The sequence below is a fragment of the Equus asinus genome, chromosome 29 (assembly GCF_041296235.1).
Source record: "Equus asinus isolate D_3611 breed Donkey chromosome 29, EquAss-T2T_v2, whole genome shotgun sequence".
Lineage (NCBI taxonomy): Eukaryota > Metazoa > Chordata > Mammalia > Perissodactyla > Equidae > Equus > Equus asinus.
Genome location: NC_091818.1, coordinates 34,850,259 through 34,873,667, shown reverse-complemented (window position 1 = coordinate 34,873,667; position 23,409 = coordinate 34,850,259). Strand labels below are relative to the sequence as shown.

Here is a 23,409-nt window from a genome sequence, read left to right as displayed (position 1 = left end):
TGGACCTGATCAGAAAAAAATCTAGCAACTATTTGTAACACCTTTTTGAGGAAAGTGTGTTTTGAGTTCCAAAAGCCAATATGCGTGAACCTTTGCATCCATGTTCCTTTGTCAAGTCAGAGCCACTGGTAACGGGGTGGGGAGTGGGGCTTCCGCTTGGCTGTTTGGGCTGAGCTGTGTGATAAGGGAGTCACCCCCACCCTCACAGAGTGTAGCTCAGATGCTCATCTCCCACACGTCCGGAGTGTCATTCTTCTAAGTCAGTGGGTCTGGCAGGCTTCCAGCAATTACTCTATGCTTTTGGACACTTCACCTGGACTGGCCTAGTTTCCAGTGGCTTCCTACACATAACTCTCTGGAGACAGCCATGCTGTTTCAAGTGCTGGCTTGAATGTGGAAGGTCTGATTTACGGAATAGATCTTTGGGTTATCAAATATTTCAACTGTTCCTTGTCACCTGCGTGAAAGCATTTTCAATGCTCTTTTCACACATTAGCATTAGGGAGATGGAATAGCAATGTCAAATTTTCTGTTCCTTCTTAGTAGAAGGGGAGTGTTTAGTGCCTGCTCATAAGGAATTCTATATTGCTGATGATTATAATAGGTCTCCTTTCCTGGGTCTGTTCTGTGCTCTGAACAGCGGGCCCAGCTCTTTATATGCATTCTCACCAGTTTCACAGATGAGGAAACTGAGGCTCAGACGAGTTAAGTCACAGGTGGAGCTGAGGCTGAAACCCTAGTTCTGTCCAGTGCCAAAGCCTCTTTTCCCAACCACCAGGCTCTCCTGCCTAAAGCTGCCCTGTGGTCCTCCGCAGGGATGAAGGTGTCTGTAGGGCTAACCCAAAGAATAGAGGACTTAAAAAAATTCCTCTTTGCTTCTGGAATCCACTATTTATGGGATTTACTTGTTTTATGTAGGCTCATATTGAAATTAATTTGCATGTTGCAAGCTTACAGCAGCTCGGGGTGTGGAGGGTTAAGACAGCAGCTGGGAGGCTGGGAAACAAGGGAAAAAATCAGATTGAGGTTAAAAATTAGCCTCGTAGAACCGACACATTGTGGCTGTAGAAGTGGGTAACCAAGGGCTGGCTGTGCGCCCAAGTTTTATGGTAAATTATAAAACGATAAATTTCAATGTGTAATATAGTTTCATTAGGTTCAGATGCTTCTAATTTGGAATTCACAGTGACCGAGCAGCGGCTGAATTGAAGCTTTCCTGTGTTTACCAAGCAAAACAATTTCCTTAAAGATCGTGCAAGTGAATAAGAGAAACAAGGACCCGGGCTGTTAGGTTAACTGGTTTTTAGTGAGTTTTCAGTGCCTTCCATGTATTTCTTTCCAGATAACGTGACTATTAGGTACACGTCTTCCACCCAGATTATTAAAGTGGCTCCTATAGATTCCCTCTATTAGGGAATATTATTCTATCAGGTAGCCTTCTATTAGCTGAGATTGTCATCCTTTTCTAAAACATTCTGGGATTAAGCTGCTCTCAGGTTGTGAACAGTCTTCCTCCTCATTTAATGAGGTTTGCATTGTCTCCGAAAATTTGCATGACTCCACCCACAATACTTTAGTGACAGCTAATGTCTGGTATGCAATGCTCTCCTGTGCATACTTAGTAGATACGGCGCCATGAAGAAATTACTGTGAATGCAGGAAAACCCAACTAATTGCAATAGAAGGGGGTTGGTTCCCTGCTCAGGACTCTTTTTTTTCCTCACGGCCATTTCTGGAAGAGACAAGCTGTCCCAGATTCATACAATTTCAGGGCTAGAAGGGAGCTTAGATGTAGCCAACTCCCTCACTTTTAGACATTCCTCAGGAACATCAGTTTCCTTGAAAACACAACCCAAAGAAAATGTGAAGGAAATCGGATGCCTCTTGGGTCTGTCTTCCTAGACCAGTGTTTGTTTTTAATGGTGGCCTCTGCCTTCCTGCTCCCAGGCACAGCTCCTCTCTCCTGCTCATCCCCTTCTTATTTACTCATCTACAGAAAAAAATGCAAGGCTGCCTCTCTAGCTCCAGGAAGATGAGAATCTGATGCTGCTCATCACATGTATCTTTTTTTGACATTCTTTTTGGGCTGTTCAAAATAGATAAATGAAAGGAACCACATACATAGTCAAGCCATGTAAAGATTTCCAAATTGCTAAGATCATGAGTTTAACTGATATCAAGTACTATTTAGCCCTGTCCCCTGGTAATAGGCTGTGTTTTGAATGTTGCAATTCGTTCATTCATTCAAGAAGCATGTACCGATTGACTGTCAGATTCCATCCGTTTCTAGTAGAGCAATAATAAAGCACAGACTTTGACCTGCAAGAGCTCACAACTGAGCAGAGGAGGCAGACTGACTGACCTCTATCGAAGAGGGTGGGCACCTTGAGTTATTTCCTAGTGATGGCGATGGGTCACACTGACTCACATCTTACTCAGAGTTCAGAGTTGTGAATCAGGGTACTTATTTCTCAAGGCCAGTTGAGTGGGGGTGAGAGGAAGATTGGGAATGGAGGGAGAATCAACAACCAGGACCTCATTCGCACCATGTTCTGATCAACATGGTGGTCAGATCGACATCAGATCTATAGCAGGCTGGTTGGACGCAGCTGGGATCTGACTTGTGATGACGACAAAGGCTACAAGTCAAGTTGACCTGTAATGTTTTATTCCTGGATGAACCAGACAGACATTCTTAAATCCTTCACAGTTGATGCTACACGTAGAATGCCCTGTAGGTGGTAGGCACCTATCATTGCAGACGCTCTTTAGAGAAGAATTTAAGCCCTACTAGACAAAGTTCAATGTAAAGCCAGCGACTCATGCATCACTTCTCAAGAGTAGAGTAAGTGAATTCATTTCCACTTCTACAGATTCTCTGCTAATCCCAAAATGTTTCCGTTTAGGAAAGTAAAGCTCCGACAAGCATAACTTTCTACCTCCAAGGCTTGGCTTCCCCTACAGAATTCAGGTTTACTTGAGGTTAATACACCCATTCTTGATTTAAAAAAAGAAATCAAAGCAAGCTTATGTTCAGATTGCATTAACTGTTTTGTTTTGATTTTTCCAATTCTGTTAAGTGTTCCATTTTAATAACCAGACCATGCTTTTTTATTTTATGTTTTTTCACCAAAGAAGAGGCACAAAACTAGAACATCCCTTCTTAGGTTTAGTCCAGACATCTGTTTCTCAGAATTTTGTGTGTGTGTGTGTGAGGAAGATTAGCCCTGAGCTAACATCTGCGGCCAATCCTCCTCTTTTTGCTGAAGACTGGCCCTGAGCTAACTCTGTGCCCATCTTCCTCTACTTTATATGTGGGACACCTACCACAGCATGGCTTACAAGCAGTGCCCTCTTCCCACCCGGGATCCGAACCAGGGAACCCTGGGCCACCAAAGCAGAATGTGAAAACTTAATGGTTGTGCCACAGGGCCAGCCCCAGAACTTTTTTTTTACATGATTTTTTTTTACATGTCTTTTACATAACTATTTGACTTTTACATGAGTAATAACTCTTGTTTATTACTCAGATAACTAAGTAATATAACTAAGTTAGAGCATAAATAGAGCATAAAAAAAACTAAGAGCATAAAAAGGATCAAATGGGAATAAGCCACAATATTTATTTTCAGTCAACTGAAAGCCCTGCCCACATGCATTTTTATTATATTTATCATACTCCAACACTGAGTCAGACAATCGAAAGAACTTTATCTAGAATTCAGGTCCTTTTTTTTTTGAGGAAGGTTAGCCCTGAGCTAACTACTGCCAATCCTCCTCTTTTTGCTGAGGAAGACTGGCCCTGAGCTAACATCCAAGCCCATCTTCCTCCACTTTATATGTTGGACGCCTGCCACAGCATGGGTTTTGCTAAGCGGTGCCATGTCCATAACTGGGATCCGAACCAGCGAACCCCGGGCCGCTGAGAAGTGGGACGCCACCGGGCCAGCCCCTCAGGTCCCTTCTTGATAGGTTCCCTAACCTGCTTTTCTTTTATTTCTCTTTGTTCCCAGCTCATCCTCTGGCCCTCCAGACCCAGCACCCTGGTCCCCCAAACCTTGGTCCCCTTCTCCCCATCTGGAATTTCCTCAGTGCTGCTCCCTGAACACCCAGGGCCCCTGGGCTTCACCTCTACTCCAGGAACATCATCTCAGTCCAGCCTCTGAATTCCTACAAGCCTCTAGTATACTTCCCTGATGTCTGATTTTCTCTGTGGGTGCCTGTTTCTGCAACTAAATTGCAAGTACCCACAGGGCAGCCACCATGTGCCATCTAGTACAATAATACTTGGTATACAGGAGGTAGTGTTAGTACACAGTAGGTGCTCAATAAATATTGTCGATTATCTCATTCCTAAGGTAATTGTGGCGATACGGTCCACCACCCATTTGGAGAACATTTTTTTCGCATGTCTCCCCTCCCTCCCTTCCCCCAAAACAAGGTCATTTAGAGACCAATGGATAAGCAGGGCGCCAAGTGAGCATCCCAGACTGAACGGAAATTAGGCTGTGGATGGAGCACACATTTATTATCCTCCTCTCCTCTCTTTGTGCTGTTCACAGATCTCCATGCTGGTAAGGAATCACTTTCTATATTAACTCTCAGCAGACACTTGGACTCTCCTCTCCTTTCAACCTCGCAAAGGAGAGGGAGCTGTAAGGCATAAAGACCTCTTTTTACTACGTTTTAAAGTAAATGAAGTCATCCTCCGTTTCAGTTACTGGAGTTTTAGGGAGGATGGGGCCTGCCTTATAGGGTCAGGGCCCAGCTGTGTTTATACTGGAAACCAGGGAGGGAACGAGGAATGGCGGTGGGATCTGACGGCCATGAGGCATAGTCAAGAAGTCACAGACTCAGAACCTCCACAGGCCAGGCAGGTGGGCAGCACAAGCAGGCATGGGCTGGGGGTGAAACCAGAGGTGGCTTTACCATGGAAGGTCACAATGTCTAAGCTTCACCACCCATCACTGGCTCAGGGCCTTGGAGGACCCTAGCAATTTTATAGTTATCATATTGATTGAGTTTTCTTAGAGAGGTTACTCCAAATTATATAAGCTTCAGACCCCACAAAATGTGCTTCCACATCTGGGAGGACTCTGGTGACCAGAGTGCTCTGTCTAAACAAGTAGGACCCTGCAGCTCTGAATGATGACAGCTAATCAGAAGTGTTGCTGGAGCTTCTGATTTTTCAAGAGCAGTAAGGAACCCAGAGTTTTGCATGAAATGTCCTCCATGTGAAATGTTGGCAACTTAAAAACAAAAACACAGAAAACCTCTCTGGCCAAAACAAGTCCTACCTACAGGCTTGAGTGAGCCCACGGTTGCCAGACTGTGATTTCTGGTTGAGCCTGTAGGAATTACAGAATTGCCAAATGCTGGAGATGGCCCTATGGCAGGTACACCTGCCCTCCTGGTCCTCTGCTTATTAGGAACAGGTTTGGCCAGGTCTAAACCAGTGAGCTTTGCTCTTTTCCATGACTGCACCCAACAGCCAGACATTCTCTAAGTGTCTGCCACTGAGCGCAGGGCAGGGAGCTGAGCCAGGGTGTGGATGGATGAATTGGTGCAAATTCATCCTCTCAGTTGGCAAAGCCAACAGAAGCACATGGCCATGAACAATGATGCAGCAGCAGAGTCACCTCGTGAACACCTGAAGGCACTGAGGGGTGGTCTCATTCTTCCCAGGTGCAAATGAGTGTTGGAGGTGGGTAAGTATTTATGCTCCTCTGGAGGCTGCAGCCAATGATTTCAGCAAAGATTTATATAACTGCTTAAGGGGAGAGCAAATCGCTTCTCTGTACCCCCCAAATCCTCCTGTGGCCATGCAACCTAACGTTTCATAACAATTTCCACAATATGAACACACTTTAGAAACTATAAAGGGTCCCCCGAATGAAGGCAATGGCTTCTGGGTACCATTTCCTGTGCAGAACATGAGCACTTTAACAAAGTGCCTGGTGTGATGGGGACATCCAGAAGGGCCATGGGCTGGAATTTGAGGCAGAACATGGCAGTAAGGACTCTGGGAATGAGAGAGACGAGGCTGATGGGAACAAGGGATGGCCAGTGACAGCCCTGTGGCTGTCCCTCTGCTGTCAGCTCAGATTGGTGTAACGCTGCTTTGAGCGGTTGCGTTTTGATCGCTAATTATCCTGTTGTGGGATCTGCTTTGCCACAGTGTGGCTTTGGGGGCTGCAGCTTCCCTTTCAACTCATCTGTTGTGGTGACTAAGCGTGTCAAGCGTGGGGCCAGCCCTGGGGGGATCTGTTGTATAAATTCCGCTTCTCCTGATTCTTACAGAGGCAGAAACAGAAGTGGGGATAGAAGTGGGGAGAAGTGGGTGAGAAGGAGGATACAGAGGTATAGAGGAAAATTGCAGAACATTTAATTCTCCCCGGGACATTAGGGACCATCTTCTTGTGCATGGGCTTCTTCTGGGAAAGGGCCTATTAGCATGGCCTGGGGTCTGTTTGGAACTACACATCTCACCACGACATAGAGATGCTGGCAGAACACGCCCTCCGTCCCTCACCCCTGCATCCCCCCATGGTTTGCTCTGTTCTAGCTCTTTTTCTTGCCGCTGAGGCATTGGGCCCCAGGGGAGAGAGTGACTTGCCTACGGTGCCCAGGTGAGAGGCAGGACGGAGCCTGGACCAGCTCATCTAGAGCCTCATATCCTGACTTCTGGCTTCTACTTACATAAAAAGAGGGCCACTTAAAGCTCACTGTGGTTGCCACTCGGCCAGGGAGAATGGGGCAAGTGGAAGAACAGCGAGGACCCGTGATTAGGCCTCCATGGAAAAGGGCCTCAAAAAAGTGCAAAGAGAGCCAAACAGTCTCAGATGATCTGGGTTCAAGATTTCTCTGGTTTTGGTTGTTTACAATTTCTCTATGTTGTACCTAGCTGTGGATTTTTTAAAAAAATTCATGTTGCTTGGGATGTGTTGGGCTCTTGAAACTGCGAGTTAATGTCTGCCATCAGTTCTGGAAAATTCTTGGCTATTATCTCTTCAAATATTGCCTTTGTTCCAATATTTCTTTCCTTTCTGGATGCCAAAGAAATGTATGTTACCCCCCCCCCTTTTTTTTTGTGCTCGGAAAGATTTGCCCTGAGCTAACATCTGTTGCCAATCTCCCCGCCCTCCCCCATTTTTTCCCCCCAAAGCCCCAGTAGATAGTTGTATATTTTCACTTGTGAGTCCTTCTAGTTCTTCTATATGAGCCACCACCACAGCATGGCCACTGACAGACGGGTGCTGTGTTTCTACACCCAGGAACTGAACCCAGGCCACCAAAGCGGAACGCACCAAACTTTAACCACTAGGCCATCAGGGTTGGCTCTACACCCTTTGACTGTACCCTCTTTTTTATATTTTCCTTCCCCCCACCCCTTTCAAGCTGAATTCTGGATATTTTTTTCCAACCCATCTTCCAGCTCACTAATTCTCACTTCCGTTAACCCAGCCATTGGGTTTTTTTTTAACTCCAATGATTATATTTCTCAGTTTGAGAACTTTTATTTCATTCTTTTAAACATCTTTTATGTCCTTTTCTATAGTCTCCAGTTTCCTGTCAAAATTTTAAGTGTGGCTTTTATGTTTGTGAATATAGTCAGCGGAGTTGCTTTATAGTCAGTATCTAAGAATTCCCATTTCTGAAGTCTCTGTGGGCCTGTTTCCACTACTAATGTCCTCTTTTCTTAGGTGCTTCAATTCTCTTAGATGGCATTAGACATTGAAAAAATATATATATATATATATATTAGGTATTGAATATATATTATGTAATATATATTTATATATACAAACAATGGTAGCAACTTTTCACTTGTGTCTGCTAGGCATCGAGGGCACTTCCCATCCGAAACCACCTTAATCCAAGTGCAGAGTTTGACAGTCCCTGGACTCAATGATGATGTAACTCTGTTTGTAAGCCAGAGAGCCATAGACATCCTCCCCTCCCCCACCCTGGAGACCCAGCTTAAATGGCAAGTGGTTTATCCAAATGCCCAACTTTGGCAGGCTCTGGGCTTCCGCCTTGTGAGGTGATCAAAACAAGAGCTATTTTCAAAGTTGTTTTTTTCCAGACTGACAAGTGCCTTAGGATAAAAGCTTTGTGGGTTGGGCCAACCTCTCTGGGGTTTGTCTTCTCCTGAATTTTGGCAGGTGTTTCTTCCACCGCCTTCTTGTTGCTTTGATGCTTTTAAGAAAATTAAACAAATATTTTGTGCAGCTTTTCAAGTAGTCTTTGGTGGGAAGGTTGATCTGAATTACTTAGTCTGTTGTTGCCAGAAGTGGAAGTACCAGATGACCCGGGTTCGAATCTCGGGTCTGTCACTGATTAACTAGCTGATGTTGGCCTCGTTTGTTCCCTCATCCATCAGATGTGTTCATTAAACCCTAGCTACATGATGGTGTGGCTGTAAAAGTGAAATGTGAAAGTGTTTTGTAAACTGGTTCAGTAATAATATTTTTGTTTATTGTCTATATTTCACACTAGGATGCAAATTCCTTGAGAACAGCAAATTAATTATTATCACTGTTGCTTCCCCAACAATGCCTGGTACAAAGTAAATGCTTGATAAACATTGAACAGGAACAAGGGTTACTTTGTAAAGATAACCAAGTACTTAATCAAAGGACATGTATTTTAAAATAAAAACAGTGGAGGGGCCAGCCTGGTGGTGTAGTGTTTGAGTTCGCATGTTCCACTTTGGTGGCCCAGGGTTCACAGGTTCGGATCCCAGGCCTGGACATAGCACCACTCGTCAAGCCACGCTGTGGCGGCGTCCCACATGAAAAAGAGGAAGATTGGCAACAGACGTTAGTTCAGGGCCAATCTTGCTCACGAAGACAAAAACAACAACAAACCAAAACATTGGAAAAGGGTACTCTTGGGGGTCAAGCTCAAATCTTCATAACAGCTTTTATTATTTAGAAGATTCTATTTCCTTTTATTACTTTATAAACTTGGTTATCAGACTGATACAATCACTGTTATTTTGTTTTACTTTTTCACTTGCTATTATTTGGACTAGACTCTTCACCTTAAGTGAAAGTATTATATTCCATTGCTTTGTGAAAACATTGTCTCAACCTGTTAGATGCTTGGGCTGGTTCCAGTTTGGGGCTATTATAGATGGTGCTAGTTTCTTTGTTTACTGATGACACAGAAAAGGATAAAGTGTATCTATTGTCAAGCCTTGTTCAGGCTCATTTCAGAAGGAACAGGTCTTTCAGTGCTTGAAGCCTGGCCTCCTCTGTAGTGTAAACAAAATCAACAAAATCTATCCCCAAGCCTCCCCAGAGAACAGCTCAAGCTGCTTCCAAAGTGGATCAAGGAAAGAGATCATGCAACATGGAATTCAGGGTCACTGTTGCATCTTAACGGTTAACTTTTATATTTCCATGGACAAAAATAATTTTAATAATTATTAATTATTATTGAATAAATTATTAAATACATTATTTAATTATTTAAGAGAATAATTTTAAATGGTAATGTGGGGGCTGGCCCCAGGGCCGAGTGGTTAAGTTCAGAACACTCCACTTTGGCGGCCTGGGTTTGGTTCCCAGGTGTGGATCTACACCGCTTGTCTGCAGCCGTGCTGTGGCAGCATCCCATATACAAAATAGATGAAGATGGGCACAGATGTTAGCTCAGGGTGAATCTTCTTCAGTCAAAATAAATAAATAACAATATTAAAAACTGTAATGTGGTTTACCTTAAGCCATAGAAATTGGGTGCTTGATAACCTCATTCAATACTCTTCCAAAGCTTTGGAGATAAACAATTAAAATAATTTTGCAATCAGAACAACTAAGTACCCAACTATGTTCTTATTTAATGATCAAATGATTGGGTGAAAAAGTCACGGCAACAATAAGACCTTGCATTTATTGACTGCCTTTGTGATAGATGCTTTACAGTTATTCGTTATTCAATTTTCTTCAATTTAATTTAATTTAATCCAGCAAAGTAGAACTACTGTTATTTCCATTTTCCACATACGGAAATGGAAACAGAGAGAGGTTATGCAACTTGCCCAAGGTCACACAGCTAGAGAGTGGCTGAGGCAAACCAATGGTGCCAATTCCAGAGCCCTCACTCTTTTCACTACACTCACTGTCCTCTGACTTCTCATTTCCATTGAAAGGAAAGATGACATTTCCTGTTGGCGGGAGCCCTCAGGCTGCCCTGTTTGAGCATCCTCGGGCCTACAAGTTTGGGTGTTCATTAAGTTCAATAAGTGTTTCTTTAGGACTCAGCAGTGTCTGCCCCCAGGGCTGTGGGTAAGGTGACTTAAAAGGTGACAAGGGGGTGTAAGACGTGGCATCTGCTTTGGGGGGCTCAGTGAAGAGGTTAGACATCCGTGCACACAGAAACGAACAACTCGAGTGGCCAGGGGGGTGGTACGTTCGATAGTCATGATGGCCATGTGGAGGTAGGAGGTGTGGGCATGCTGGGTGAGGGAGGGGAGCCCTGGCCAGCCCATCTCTCATGAGATCAGCAGACTAGGGTTTAAAAGCTCCATTTTATAGATGTAAAGCTGAGATAAAGCCTCCCCCAAACACAAGGATGTCAATTTGAATTAGCATCCAAAGCTGAATTCGATGTATCTTTCCTGAGTATACAGGAATAGCATAAACCTGAGGTTTGGGGTTGGAAAGTAAAAGACGTGAAACTGTCTTGGCTAACACCCACTTGCCCACTTCTCCCTCCCATTTGTCACTCACAGGGAAGGCTGGGGGGCAGGATGAGATGGCAGATGGAGGAAGAGGGCCCTGCACCCTCCTTCCTCCTGATTCACTTCTGAATGGAACTGGAGCACGTGCCCTCTGTGAGCTTGTGAATATCCTGATTTCTGGTGAAAAGGCTGCATGCAGAAAGTCACATGAAACCTTTGGGCTTTATGTAGGCAGAGCAACAAAAAAGTTCAAGTGTCTTGTCCAAGGATACATATCGAGCCAGAAATAGAAGTCAGATCTCTGGCCTGCCAGTCCGGGGCTGCCTCTAATTTAACGTTCCGCGTGAGTCACAGATTCATCCAGTACAAGGAGGCAACTGACAGGCTCAGCATCTTTTCATAACCCTGGCTAGCTGGGTTGAGGGAAAGAGAGAAGTTTTCGTTCATGAGCTCATTCCAATCAGAATGTGTCCAGACACCCAAATATTTGATTTGAGCCTGGTTGCTAAGAGACCTCCCACTGGGACCCAGCTGCCTGCGGGCAGGAGGGCGGTATTGGCATCACTTCAGATTTCTGCCAATTTATTTTGAAACCTCGGCCTCCTCAAGGCAGCCATGGGGAGAGGAGAGATCTGAGTCAGCCCAGCAACAGAGAAAAAACCCCCACTGACCTTCTGCCAGGGATCTGTAGGAGGGTTTCGGATAGAATTTTTACATCGTGATTGTTTACTTGATATGAAATACGCCGGTATGGTAACGAAGAAGAAATTGGAGCTCTGTGCTTGGTCATGCAAGGGACATCTCGGAGCAACCCCAGGGATTCCAGAGCAACCCTGGATTGCTGAGTTAGAACTGGGCATCAGGAAGGCTGCCTTGATTCAAAATCAGAGCCACACCCCCAGCTTCTGGTGGCTTCAATCCCCTCAGGGAACGCCAAGAGCAAAAGCATCTTCAATAAGTGTGAGGGGTCAGGGCACAAGGGAGAGCTGGGGAAACCCCACTTTCTCAACAGAAGGCAGACAGCTGAACAGAACAGGCTTAACAGCTCTCAGTGAATAACCATGACTGCTTCCCACTCTACCTAGCAGAATAGAACCCTCTAGGCGGGACCCATGGCCCCACTGCCATGCTCAGGACCAGACAGTGACCTATGCAGGCCTTAAACTTTTTCCAGGCTATTTTGTTTCTGAACTTGGCTATAGTACTTATTTATAAATAAATGCATTTATGTGAGAAACATAGCTTTTGCTGTCAGGATTTTTGCATGAGAGTTGTAATGTAATGTGAAATGTAAAGATGATGGATGGCTACCCTTGGCTTTCCCAAAGCCCTCCTTTCAGTAGTGGTTTGCTTGGAGGCACTATGGTCTACTGGGTTTTGCTTTTGGAAGGAACTTTACCATAGGCTCCATTTTCCTCTGCATAGACATGTGCTCTGGCGCAAGTTCTGCTGCCTCAGTTTCCTCATCTGTCAAAAGCCATCCTGAAAGAAGTATTTGTGGGATTCGAGAAGAGCAGATACTAGTTTGCTGCTTGGGAAAAAATCAACTGGGAACACAAAGGAGCTGGAAATTAAAATGGAAACAGAGAGCAAAGGGATAGGTCTGGGCTCAGCACAGTGTTGGGTACACGGGAACCAGTTTCCAAGTCATTCTGAATTTGCTCTGAGACTGGAAAGGAAGATGAGAAAGGAGGTACATGGCCAGTTTCATGAACAGAGGACTGAAAACTGAGAGTGAATAGTTTGAATGTAACAGGAGTCACAAATGCATCACACAGCTGGGCCTTGTGGTTCGAGAAGGCAACATCAGATCAGCAGGTAATATAATTCCCATCTTGGAGACCAGGAAGAAGACATCTCCAGAAATGAAATATACCTGAATCCAGAGAGAAGCCCCTTCCATAAGGCAAGTTTTTGCTGTTATTTCTGTGTGATGAAGAAACCTGCAAGAGCTATCTAAATTTGTCCCCCCCTGCCCCAGTCCCTTTGGTTAGTATACCATGTCATCCACGGTATCAGGGATTTATTTCCATGAAAGAAGCTGTGACGTCACCAGGGCTGCATTATGACGTCATCACAGGATCCCTTCGGAGCCTGACCAAGAGAGACAGCCTCTTGTTTTGGATACAAATATCCTTGCTAATGAGGAACATTGGCAGGAGGAAGAAGAAGAGGGCCACTCCAAATGAGATGAATGCAGCAGGCAGACGGAGGGCCAAATCCCGCACGGAGCTCTTGAATATTCCACAGGATAGTCAGCCAAAACCTGTCTCTTAGTTTTTCAGTAATGATATATGACAAAGACCAGGGTAAAAATAAACCCACTTCCAGTGTTGTTCTTGGCTTATTCAGAGGGTTCAGCGGTGTTGTTAACCTTGAGGGGACCAAGGAGCCGTCTCAGATTCGGAAGCTTGGGTCTCTCCGGGGAGGAGAACGATGGGGGAGGTCGAGGAGCTCGAGAGCCACTCAGGCCTCAGTTCCTCACTCGGCCCTTTGCTCAGTTCCTGTGTAAATTTAATGAGAAGGAAGGCTCTTCTTGAGGCTGGCAGTTTAAACATCTTTTCCTAGATGTGTCAGTTGAAGGCCAGTGGTTGCATGAGGTAAAGTGACTACATTTGTCATGGGTGTAGTTAACACCCCAATAATTCCACAGACTGGTTTGTGTACATCTGAGGTGGAAATTCCACAGAGGCCTCAAACTGTGAACCTGGAAAAAGCAGCTGGACCAACGCTGGGAAGCACTGATGTGACTTTTTGCCTGGTAACTTTTGGGTAGATATTTCCCTCACCTTCCCTCTGTTTTTAGAAACACCTGGAGAAAGAGAAGAACCAGGGTGGCTGACGAGGACATTGTTTCAGCTTGAAGGAGCATATCTTTTTTTAAAAATTAAGCTACAAGTAATTTGCTGTTATAAAAATATTGGTCTCTGCTTGTAGGTCTATGGTTTAAATATAAAAACGGATCTGTTTCCAGTAACAGATTTTTAAAGTTTGGGTTTCAAAGAGTTAATGCAAGACACTCTTATGGAATAACATATTGGCAGGATCTGGATAATCAATAGATTTCCTTCAGCTAGAAAATCCTCTGGCTGGAAGCAAGAATCTGTGACATTCCAAGATTATTTACATCTAATAGAAAATGCAACAATCTAGTGGAAGTCTTGTGGGTGGATGTGTTTTTGGCAGAATAATTTTTCTTTTTAAACCATTCATTTTATAATCCAGACCAAAACAAAGAGCCAGATGTGACAGCTATTAAAAAAAAAAGATGCATACTATTAATACCTTATGTTTATCGACTGCCTTTCTTCTGAGGAGTGCTTTGCAGATGTCATGCATCCCCATATGTTATCCTCATTTGAAGAAAGGACTGGAAAATGCCTGCAGTCAGGGAGTGTGTTAGGCATCAGACGAGACCTGGGTTTTTTTTATTTTGTACACACTTTGCTCTGGTTTGTACTCTGTATTCGGTGCACCTATGTTGGAACACAAGCTACATGCCTTTCACCCAAGTTGTGGTTTAAAAAACCCCTCTATTGCACCCACTCTGTTATTTCGCTGTAGCCCCAAGGCAAAAGCCTGAACATGCAGACAGCTCTCACCAGACCAGCTGACAAACCCAATTACTCATTGGCTTGTTTCCTGCACCAGGCTGTTTGCAGAGTCACTTTTGTATGGCATAGCCACCCACTTACCAACGACACGATTCCAGGGCCACAGCTCTATCGGACCGGAGTTAAGATTCAGTGACCTGCCCCTAACTATCTTTGAGACTAATGCCTGGAGGGATGTCTCAATCATTGACTGCATTTTAGAATCCTGGCTAGTTCATCTTTGCACATCCTCAGAACTTCACCGCAGACTTCAAGATTCCTTCCTAGCTGGAAATGGAAAACTATTGCCAACGTCAAAAGTAGGAATGTGGGAAGCCATACTGCAATTTTCTCTGGAGCTATTGGTCTGAATTCCTTCAGAGGTGGATTCTCCTGTGGTTAAGCTGTGCTCGACAAGGATTAGCAAGGAAACCACAAGCCCATATACTCTCTGCGGGTGACAGAGCCATCGCTGAAATGCAGGGTGGCATGTTGCTATGTTTTCAACTCTTATTGTCACACTTGTTGAAGCACTTAAAACATTTATTTGGGGGCTCACAGGAAGGACAGTTGAGGCCTTTTACAAACAGATCCTTCAATTTCTTCCAGCCTCATCTGTGTTCCTCTCTGCTCACTGCGCTCTCCCCCAACACACACAGCACAATTTCCTGAACTCAGAGCCTTCTGGGGTGGCTTTGTGACGGTCATTAATGCTGTTTGCCAAAGGGTTCTGTTTCTCCACCTTCTGGGTGCATAAGATTGTACTTCTTGGCCCCCTTGTGGTTGGGTGAGGCTGTGTCACTAGTTCTGGCCAATAGCTTGTGAGTGGAAGTGAGGTGTGTCACTTCCAGGACAGAGCAAGTAATTGCTATGGCAAGATCTGACTTGATTTCCCTCGGCCGTTGTGACTAGCCAAATTCAAGATGGTGGCTGCTCTGCCAGGAGGTCCCCACCCAATTTATGATAGATGTGAGACACAAACCTTTGCTATTATAAGCCACTAAGATTTGGGGACTGCCACCAGACTATTTGGATGGATACCTCTTTCTTTGATTTTCATACCTTTACACGTGTTTTCCCTTCTACTTAAAATCTGCACCCTCCTTTCTCTGCTTGGCAAATTCTAACTGATGCTTCCAGACCCAGTTCAAAAGTCTTCCTTTCTGTGAAGCCTCTTCTGACAACTCCAGAAAGTTGGACCCTCTCTACTCTATGCTTCCCCACCACTCTCTGGGCAAACCTCCATTACAGCCTTAATCGTATTTTATTCTTGCAGTCTGTTCCACGTCTGTCTTTGTCTCTTAGACTTTTTGAACATCTTGAGGGCAGGAATGCGCTTAGTTGATTTTTCTATCCAAAATGTCTATTTGTTTCAAAGTACGAGTTCAGCAAGTGTCTCACGGAGAAATTAAGACACTCAGAACGACTGGCAGACATAATTAAGGTCAGCCCACCGGTGACCTTATCAGTTTAGGTAATTTACCAAATATTGGAAGACATTTCTTAAGATTGATTTTTTTCCTTCTTCAACATTATTTAAGGAACTGTTACATTTCAAAAATGTTTGTGGTTGAAATAGCTAAAAAGGAAGCGAGAACATCTTACCATCAGGCTCCCATCTTTTGGTAATTACTCATCTTTACAGGAAAAGATTTTTTAAAGATATGAGGATTTGAAGAAAATCAACCTTCATGGGTAATTTTTTGAGGCCATTGTGGTTGGTTATTTGGGCCTGGCTCTGCTTATATGAAATGGCATATTTATTGATTCAATGCCCTCAATTTTTGTAAATACCTTTATGGACACCATCACATGTACGTCCCTCAGTTGTTTGGAATAAACTAGGAAGTTCAAATATAAATTGCTATTTCAATGTCTGTTGTAGATCCTGTTCTGGGTTGGAAATCAGGGAACTGGCATTTTTGTTTAGGCCTGGTTCCCCGTGTAAGAGGCAGCATATTTATTGTTTTTGGTGTCCTTAATTTTATAAATGCACCTGCGCATATTGCCAAATCCACTTCCTTGAGTTAAGAATAGACTCTTATTCTAACATGAACTGACAAGATTGTGTTCCAGTGTCAGTCAGAGAAGAAGAAATATCCAGGTCTGGGAGGATGTTGGGAAAGGGCCCACACTGGTTTCAGGTCTAAGGCAGAAAGAGCAAGGTTATGTCCACTAGGTAAAGATCAAGGGGTGTGTTCACTTAAAAGTTCCTTGAGGTTTGAAAAAAATGAAATGAAAAAAACAAACAAAAAAGATACATTTGTGGATTTAGCAGTCATTTGATTCTCCTATTTCGTTTTGAACAACTTTCAAGTCTCCTCTTTTTCTTTATTAATAAGACGACTTTTACATTATGGTGGACCTCTATCACGTTTGCATGCTCAACATCCATTCCTCCTCCTTCTAGACCAGCTTCTCAGTGTCTGTCTGATACCTCTTATTTGAGTAACACTTTGACAGATGGATTAGAGTGCAATAGTTAGGAGTTGGGCTCTGGAACCAGGCTGCTTGGGTTAATTCACTCATGCTGTGTGACCTGGTGTGTGTGCCTTAACCTTTGCAAACCTTGGTTGCCTCCACTGTGAAATGGGAATAAACCTATTTCCTACTTCATAGAACTGTTGTGAGCATTAATAAATAAAAATGGTAAAGCACTTCGAATAGGGCCTGATACATAACATGAACTCAATAAGTGTTAGCTATTACTGTGAAATTCTTATGTGACAATTTCCTTAGGGACTTTATAACCATATTTTCTATCATTGGCTGTGGTTATACAAGTCTATAATAGGCTGATATATATATATATTTCCCCAATCCATGTGACTTGAATATTTTTCCCCTGAGGAAATCAAAGGACTATTTCTTTGGAGATAAGTAGTTACACTAGGATGTGTCTTGATATTGATCACCTGTATATTTTCTGATAATGATGTGCCCCTTCAATCTATAGTTTAAAGTCTTTCGTTATTTCTGGAAAGGTATTTTTTGGTGAGGAAGATTAGCCCTGAGCTAACATCTGTTTCCAATTTTCCTGTTGTTTTTTTTTCCTCCCCAAAGCCCCAGTACATAGTTGTATATCTGAGTTGTAAGTCCTTCCAGTTCTTTTAGGTGGGATGCCGCCACAGCATGGCTTGACGAGGGATGTGTCGGTCCATGCCCAGGATCTGAAGCAAACCCTGGGCCACTGAAGCAGAGGGCACGAACTTAACCACTTGGCCATGGGGTCAGGCTCTCTGGAAAGTCTTCTTGAATAACATCTTTCAGTATCTTTTGCCCCATTATTTCAGTCTCTCCAGAAGGGATCCCATTTACATATATATTGAACTTCCTTTGTGTTTCATATAATTTCCTAGCTAATCTTTGTTCACTTCCTTTTCATTTTCCCACTATTCTTGATTTGTCCTCTATATCCCTTAAAAGGCTTTTAGCAATTTTCCTTGTGCCACTTCCACTGCAGTTGTTATATCTATAGCGGTTTTATTTCCTGCTTCTTTCCTGGGCTCCTCCAGCTCATTTTTAATTCCTTCTGCTGTTTTGCCCTAACTTTCCTGAGCAAATGCATCTTTGCTTTACGTTCTTGTTTTATACGAGTTTTTATTTTTTTTGTAAATTATGATATGTTCGAACACAAATTTGACCTCTTCTATAGCAAATTTTTTTCTTGTGTTGATTCTTCACTGCCATTGGTTTTTCCTCTGTCTTCCCACCTTTTTTTTTCTTTTAATTGGAAGAGTTTTGTAAAGATTTTGTGTTGGTTCCACATTGACTCTTCATCCTGTGAACTAGATGAATTCTTCCCTGAATAGCTGGTTGTAAGAGGCTCATGTTAAGGCGTGGGACTTAGACATTTTCCAGGCTAGCTGGAATTTTCCTTGGGTCATGCTCAGGTTCTTTATGGCCCAGGTTTGTGACGGAAGGTTCTTTTGGTCTTTACTTCTTCAAATAGAGATCTGAAATGACAAGATTGAGTCCCTCTTCTTGACCTTGCCTCCCTGACAGGCAGCTTTTTACAAAGGTGGCAGTTCTGTATGATTCCTCATTCAGGTACACTTCTCCTAGGTGTTACTGTCATGTTCATCATTAGTATATAGGAAATGTACTCAAGTAACTCTCTTTTAACTATTTCTAAGAACTAGGTACATAATTTAAGATGCCAAAAATTTTCCAGCATCTGTGACAAGAGGCCCCTAACATCCAAGTGTTGTGAAACAATCCATTTGATGGAGATGACGATGTCCAACTTTTAATAAGGAAATGTTTTTCCTGCAATATTTCTTGTGGAGATTTAAACAAGTTTTTTATATAGGCTGTATCTGTGTGAGGTCACCTGAGAAAATATTTTGATCAATACATTTTTGGACCAAAGAGTTCTTAAGTTTTCAAAGATTAATAATATTCTGGATAAGCTTTTCATCATATGGAAAAAACTGCTGATTTACAAGTCCTAAAAATCATTGAGTTTAGGTATCATTCTCCCTTCTACAATCTGTGTTGTACAGGCTCAGGTAGGTAAAATGTCTTACACGCAAACTTGGCAACAGACCTGGGACTTGAGCCCAGGTTTCTGAATTTATGGTTCTTTCCATACCCACTCTTGCCTTCCTGGCTTGTCACTTTAGGTATTAAAGGCTGAACAGGGATAATTTAGAAAATTTCAAATTTAATATATGCATTTTCTTTACATAGTATTTATTTCCCCCACACCATTTTCTCAGTTCTGAACTTGGGCCACACAAACCCGATCCATTGGCAGGAGGGCTGGTTGGGGAAGAGTTTGATGGGCATACTATTGGTAACTCTTTAATGATTAATTAAAAGTACCTCTTCTTTGGGCTCTTTAATGAAAATTTTTAAGGGCTTTAAGGAAATATAAAGACTTGGGACCTAAACTTCAGTAATCCAGAATATCTGGCAGAGCTTTCCGGAGAGGAATTGTTGGGGAACAGATAGCTTTTGACTGACAGGTGATAATTGATTGAAAATGGAGTTGGAGTGGAATGAAGGAATAGCCTAGCAGCCATCACCTGTTCCTCTAGAAAAACATGGCGGCTGGAGGAAATGCTCAGTTACTGGAGAACAGTCCAAGAGAGGGCCCTCAAGTCAACAGAATTAGGTAGTGTACTGGCTAAGGCTTAACCATTCTTAGGGAATGATGGGTTTTGTTTTCTACTGCAATTTCCAGGATCAAGATCTTTTATTTTACATGGTGTCCAGTAAGGGAGAAATGACCATACTAACGCCAGACCGAATTTGTCTTTGGTATGTCCATCTTTTCCTTTGGGCCAAGGGGTCCATTTTTCTGGGTCTGGCCTCTATTCCCCATTAACTGTTGGAGTCTTGTCTCCAGGACCCAGTCCAGCTAAGGATAACTTGGTAATGCTGAATGAACATCAGTACAACGTAGGGAAAGAAAACTCCCTATAGCTTTTCCACCAGTACAACAAATATCAAGAGCTGTCTTAATTCTAGTTCATGTCTTTATCCATCCAACACCCATTCATCCATGAGTTACTACTTGTAAGTTACTGTGCTAGGTGCAGGGGATACAGTGCTATAAAAGGCAACACGTTCCTTTCTCTCATGGACCTTACAGGCTGGTAGGTAAGGTCAGGGCCACAGAGCCATGTGCAACTGTCTCCCTACTTTCCTTCCCTTTTGCTGCTCCTGGAAAACTGTCCCCTTTTGTAGGGAGGATGAGCGAGAGAGAGACACACACAGACAGATAGAGAGAGACAGTGCATCAGCACTTCTTTAGTTTTGGCAACAAAAGCTGAGACACAGAATTGTTTTGGGGAATCCTGGAGGCTGATCCTTAGGCAAGGAGCAGTGTGAAACAGAGAGCAAAGAACTAGAAGAGGAGGAGGAGAAGGAGTGGGAGGAAGGGAAGGAGAAAAAGACAGAAGATGCTTATGGCAGGGCATAGGAGAGCATCAGCTGAGATCTTAGTTATGCCTGCCTCCTGCTCTTCATATTACTTGTCCTTTGACACAAATAAAAGGTACCATAGTTCTTCAAATATATTTCTTATCGAAGGGGGTGCTGTTTGCCTGCATGTTGGTGATGTGCGCCAACTTTGAGAGCGGTTCCTTAGTAATCTGTCTTGTAAACCGGGTTTTGTCGATTTAGTCTGTGTTTCTAACAGTCAAGCAATCCTCTATTCGCTCTCCTCAGCCTCAAGAGCCTTAAGCCAACAGTCCCTGAAAGACGGAAGCCAGCATGGAGGTGTGGAGGGAGGGGGCGGCCAGGTTATCTTCTGACCTCCTTGGAGTCAGGGGAGAAGTGGAGAGTTGGCGAGGGTCCAGACTACTTCCGGGAGAGCAGTGGGCTTGCACCCAGCCTGTCAGAATGAGGAAGAAGGTGCTGGATGAAGTTTCCTTTTCAGGGAGTAGATTTTTTTTTTTTTTTCCTTTTACAGTGAAATTGGAACAGTCCTGGGAAAATGGGACAGGTGTCACCAATCAAGAGACAGGGCTGTTTACCCAACTCAGCCGAGGGGCCATAAGGGACTAACACTCTCGATACAAAGAAAATTACAATTTTCCGGAACAAGAGGTAGTCCCTGCAGGTTGGGGACGGGGATCGTACGTGGGTCACCCCTGACAGGTGGACATGGGAGAGGGGTGGGCAGTCACGGTGCACCTCCAAGATAAGAGGCCATAGGGAACACGGGATTCGTTTCCCCAGCCCGCCGGAAAGGAGGTTTCGAGGTACATGCCCTGCCACAGGGTGCCCTATCAAGGCCGCCGCGGGTGGGGCTAAGGAGGGGCAGCCCTCCTTTCCAGGAGGGTGTGGGGCAGACATTCACCCTCCTTCCACTAAGTCTCTGGGTTTCGGCTGAGGAGAGAGGGAGAAATCAGGAGGGGCCGATCAGGAGCGAAGGCCGGCCCAGTCCCGCCCGGGCCCGCTGTCCTCTCCATCCAGGGCAGCCCGAGCGGCGCACGGAGCCCGCGCCGGGCCAGCCCCGAATCCACCCGCTGCCGGGCGCCCAATGACCCCGGGCGTTCAGCTCCCAAAGGGAAAACAAGGCAGCGCCTGGCACGTCCTGCGCGTCCCCGGCCCCGAGGCCCCCTCCCCCCGGCCAGAATTTGACGCGAGCGCAGATTTTGGTGCAATGCGAATTAGCTCCAGTCTCCGAGCCGGGAGGGACCGACAGGCTCGGGGAGCGCCAGCCGCGGGCAGGCGCCGCGGGGCCCGAGTCGACGCCCACCTCCGCCGCCTCCCGTCGCCATAACAACCGGTCCCTGCCCGCCGAGCCCGCGCCTCACCGGCCCCTGCCCGGGGCGCGCAGAAACGGCGCCCCCGCCCCCGGGCGCCCCGCATCCGGGCGGCCTCGCACCCCCGCCCCCGCCCCGCCGCGGCCGAGCGCGACGCAGAGGCGCCCCCTCCCGCCGCCAGGGAGGAAAGCCCGGGTGCCCCCAGATTGACTTTGCAGAAATACTCAAGCACCCCAGGGGGCTGGGGGCCTCCCGCGCGCGCGCGCCGGCGCCCCGCACCTGCCCAGGTCCCCTGCACCTGCCCTCTCCCGGGCTCCAGGGCGCGCGCCGCGGCCGGGAGCGTGGCCGGGCGGTGGCCAGCGGTGCCCCCGCGCTCGGGGCACGGCGCTCCCGGGGAGCAGGACATCCCCGAAGGCGGCAGCGCGCGGGAGGCAGGGAGGCGGGGTGGCGGCCGGGGCGCGCGGGGAGGGCGGGGAGCCCGCGGGAGGAGGAGAAGGAGGGGGGAGGGAGGGAGCAGGGCGGGCGGCGGAGAGGGAGGAGAAGGGAGGCAAGAAAGTAGCAGAAAGTGAGGCTGGCAGCCGGCGACGAAGGAGCCCGGCGAGCGGCGGCGGCAGGAAGTCTGTGCCCGAGACAAGCAGAAAGAAGAGCCAGGGAGGGAGCGCGGCGGCGGCGGCGAGAGTGAAAGAGGAAACTGCAGAAGAGGAAGCTCTGCCGCAGCACCGAGTCCTCCGACTCCCGCGCCGAGCATCCCCGCGCCGCCTGCCCCAGCCCTCCCGGACCGCGCGCCGCCGCCCCCTGCGCCCCGGCCGCGGGCGCCCCCTCCTCAGCGCGCCCACCCCGGCCCCCGCGTCCCCCGCGCCCCCCGCCGCTCCGCCTGCAGCCCTCCGCGCACGCCGCCCTCGTCTGCCATGGCCCGGGAGAACGGCGAGAGCAGCTCCTCCTGGAAAAAGCAAGCCGAAGACATCAAGAAAATTTTCGAGTTCAAGGAGACCCTCGGAACGTGAGTGGGGACCGGGGAGAAGAGGGTGGAGGTGGCAGCGGCCGCGGTGCCAAGGCGGTTCCTGCTGCCACCGCCGCCGCCACCGCGGCAGGAACCGGCTGGCCGCCGCGTCCTCATTGTCCGCTTCTCTGCTCTGCGGAGCCCCCCGCCCCCCCATCGCGGGGTCTGCGCCCCCTGCGCGCGGGTGGGCACCGCTCCTGGGCGGGGGCGGGGGGAGCTCTGGGCTTTCGGAGGACAGCCCACGCCGGCGGGCGACTTTCCACTTCCCCCGCCACCGCCGCCCTCTCCACTCTTTCTCCCCACGCGTGACTGTGGACTGAGCATGGTGGATGTTTCTATTTACCGGCTGTGTGCGTTTACTCACCGTGTATATGGACGCACCGCGTCGACGAGAGAGGTGGGCACGAGAAATCGTGCTTCGGTCATTCGGGTTTCTGTCCTTCCATCGAGTATTCTTACAGAACTGACATCTGCACGTACTAGGTGTCGGCAAGACTTTGGATGGCCACGCGATTATGGAAGGGAAGAATTTCGCAGTGTTCAGGGTCACGTGTGGGCAGAGCCTTCCCCGAGCGTCTGTCCATTTCACACAGGCTCAGCCGCACACGCTGGGGAGCATGTCTCCAAGGGAGGGTCTGTGAGCCTCGCTGGACAGACAGCTTCTCTCTGGGGCTGCATTTGGTCCCATGCTGGTGCGTCTCAAGAAGGCAGAAATAATCAGAAGTCGAGGGCATGAAGGCTCGGAGCATGTGCTGCTCAGTTCCGCTGCCGTTTGCTGCCTTGCTGCCCAGGAGTTGCTTTGTGTTTGTTTTGTTTTGGAGCGCCTCGGAATAGGTAGGGAGGCTGACAGTGAGAGAGAAGCAGGCACGGACTGGATGAGTCTGAAGTGCAAGTTATTTTCTTCTCCCA

The 23,409-nt window shown here is 46.3% G+C and overlaps 1 protein-coding gene and 1 long non-coding RNA gene across 8 annotated transcripts in view; one reads left to right on the top strand and one right to left on the bottom strand.

The window, feature by feature from the left end:
• Positions 1-23,003, bottom strand: part of LOC123282132 (uncharacterized) — a 62,355-nt gene extending 39,352 nt beyond the window's left edge. Inside the window, exon 1 of the long non-coding RNA XR_011499211.1 lies at positions 22,865-23,003. This is a non-coding gene — a long non-coding RNA (uncharacterized lncRNA). The remainder of the gene's footprint in view (positions 1-22,864) is intronic.
• The window catches only part of CAMK1D (calcium/calmodulin dependent protein kinase ID), a 387,635-nt gene continuing 386,258 nt past the window's right edge, over positions 22,033-23,409 (top strand). For 3 of the 7 annotated variants that reach the window (XM_044762535.2, XM_070500826.1, XM_044762534.2), the window contains exon 1: positions 22,265-22,500. In XM_044762535.2, the coding sequence (XP_044618470.1) occupies positions 22,409-22,500 (92 nt within the window). In that variant the 5' untranslated portion in view covers positions 22,265-22,408. Of the gene's footprint in view, positions 22,501-22,856; positions 22,898-23,001; positions 23,193-23,409 lie in introns of those variants that run through there. The other 4 variants (XM_014850187.3, XM_070500828.1, XM_070500829.1 and 1 more) reach the window with 4 other exon arrangements.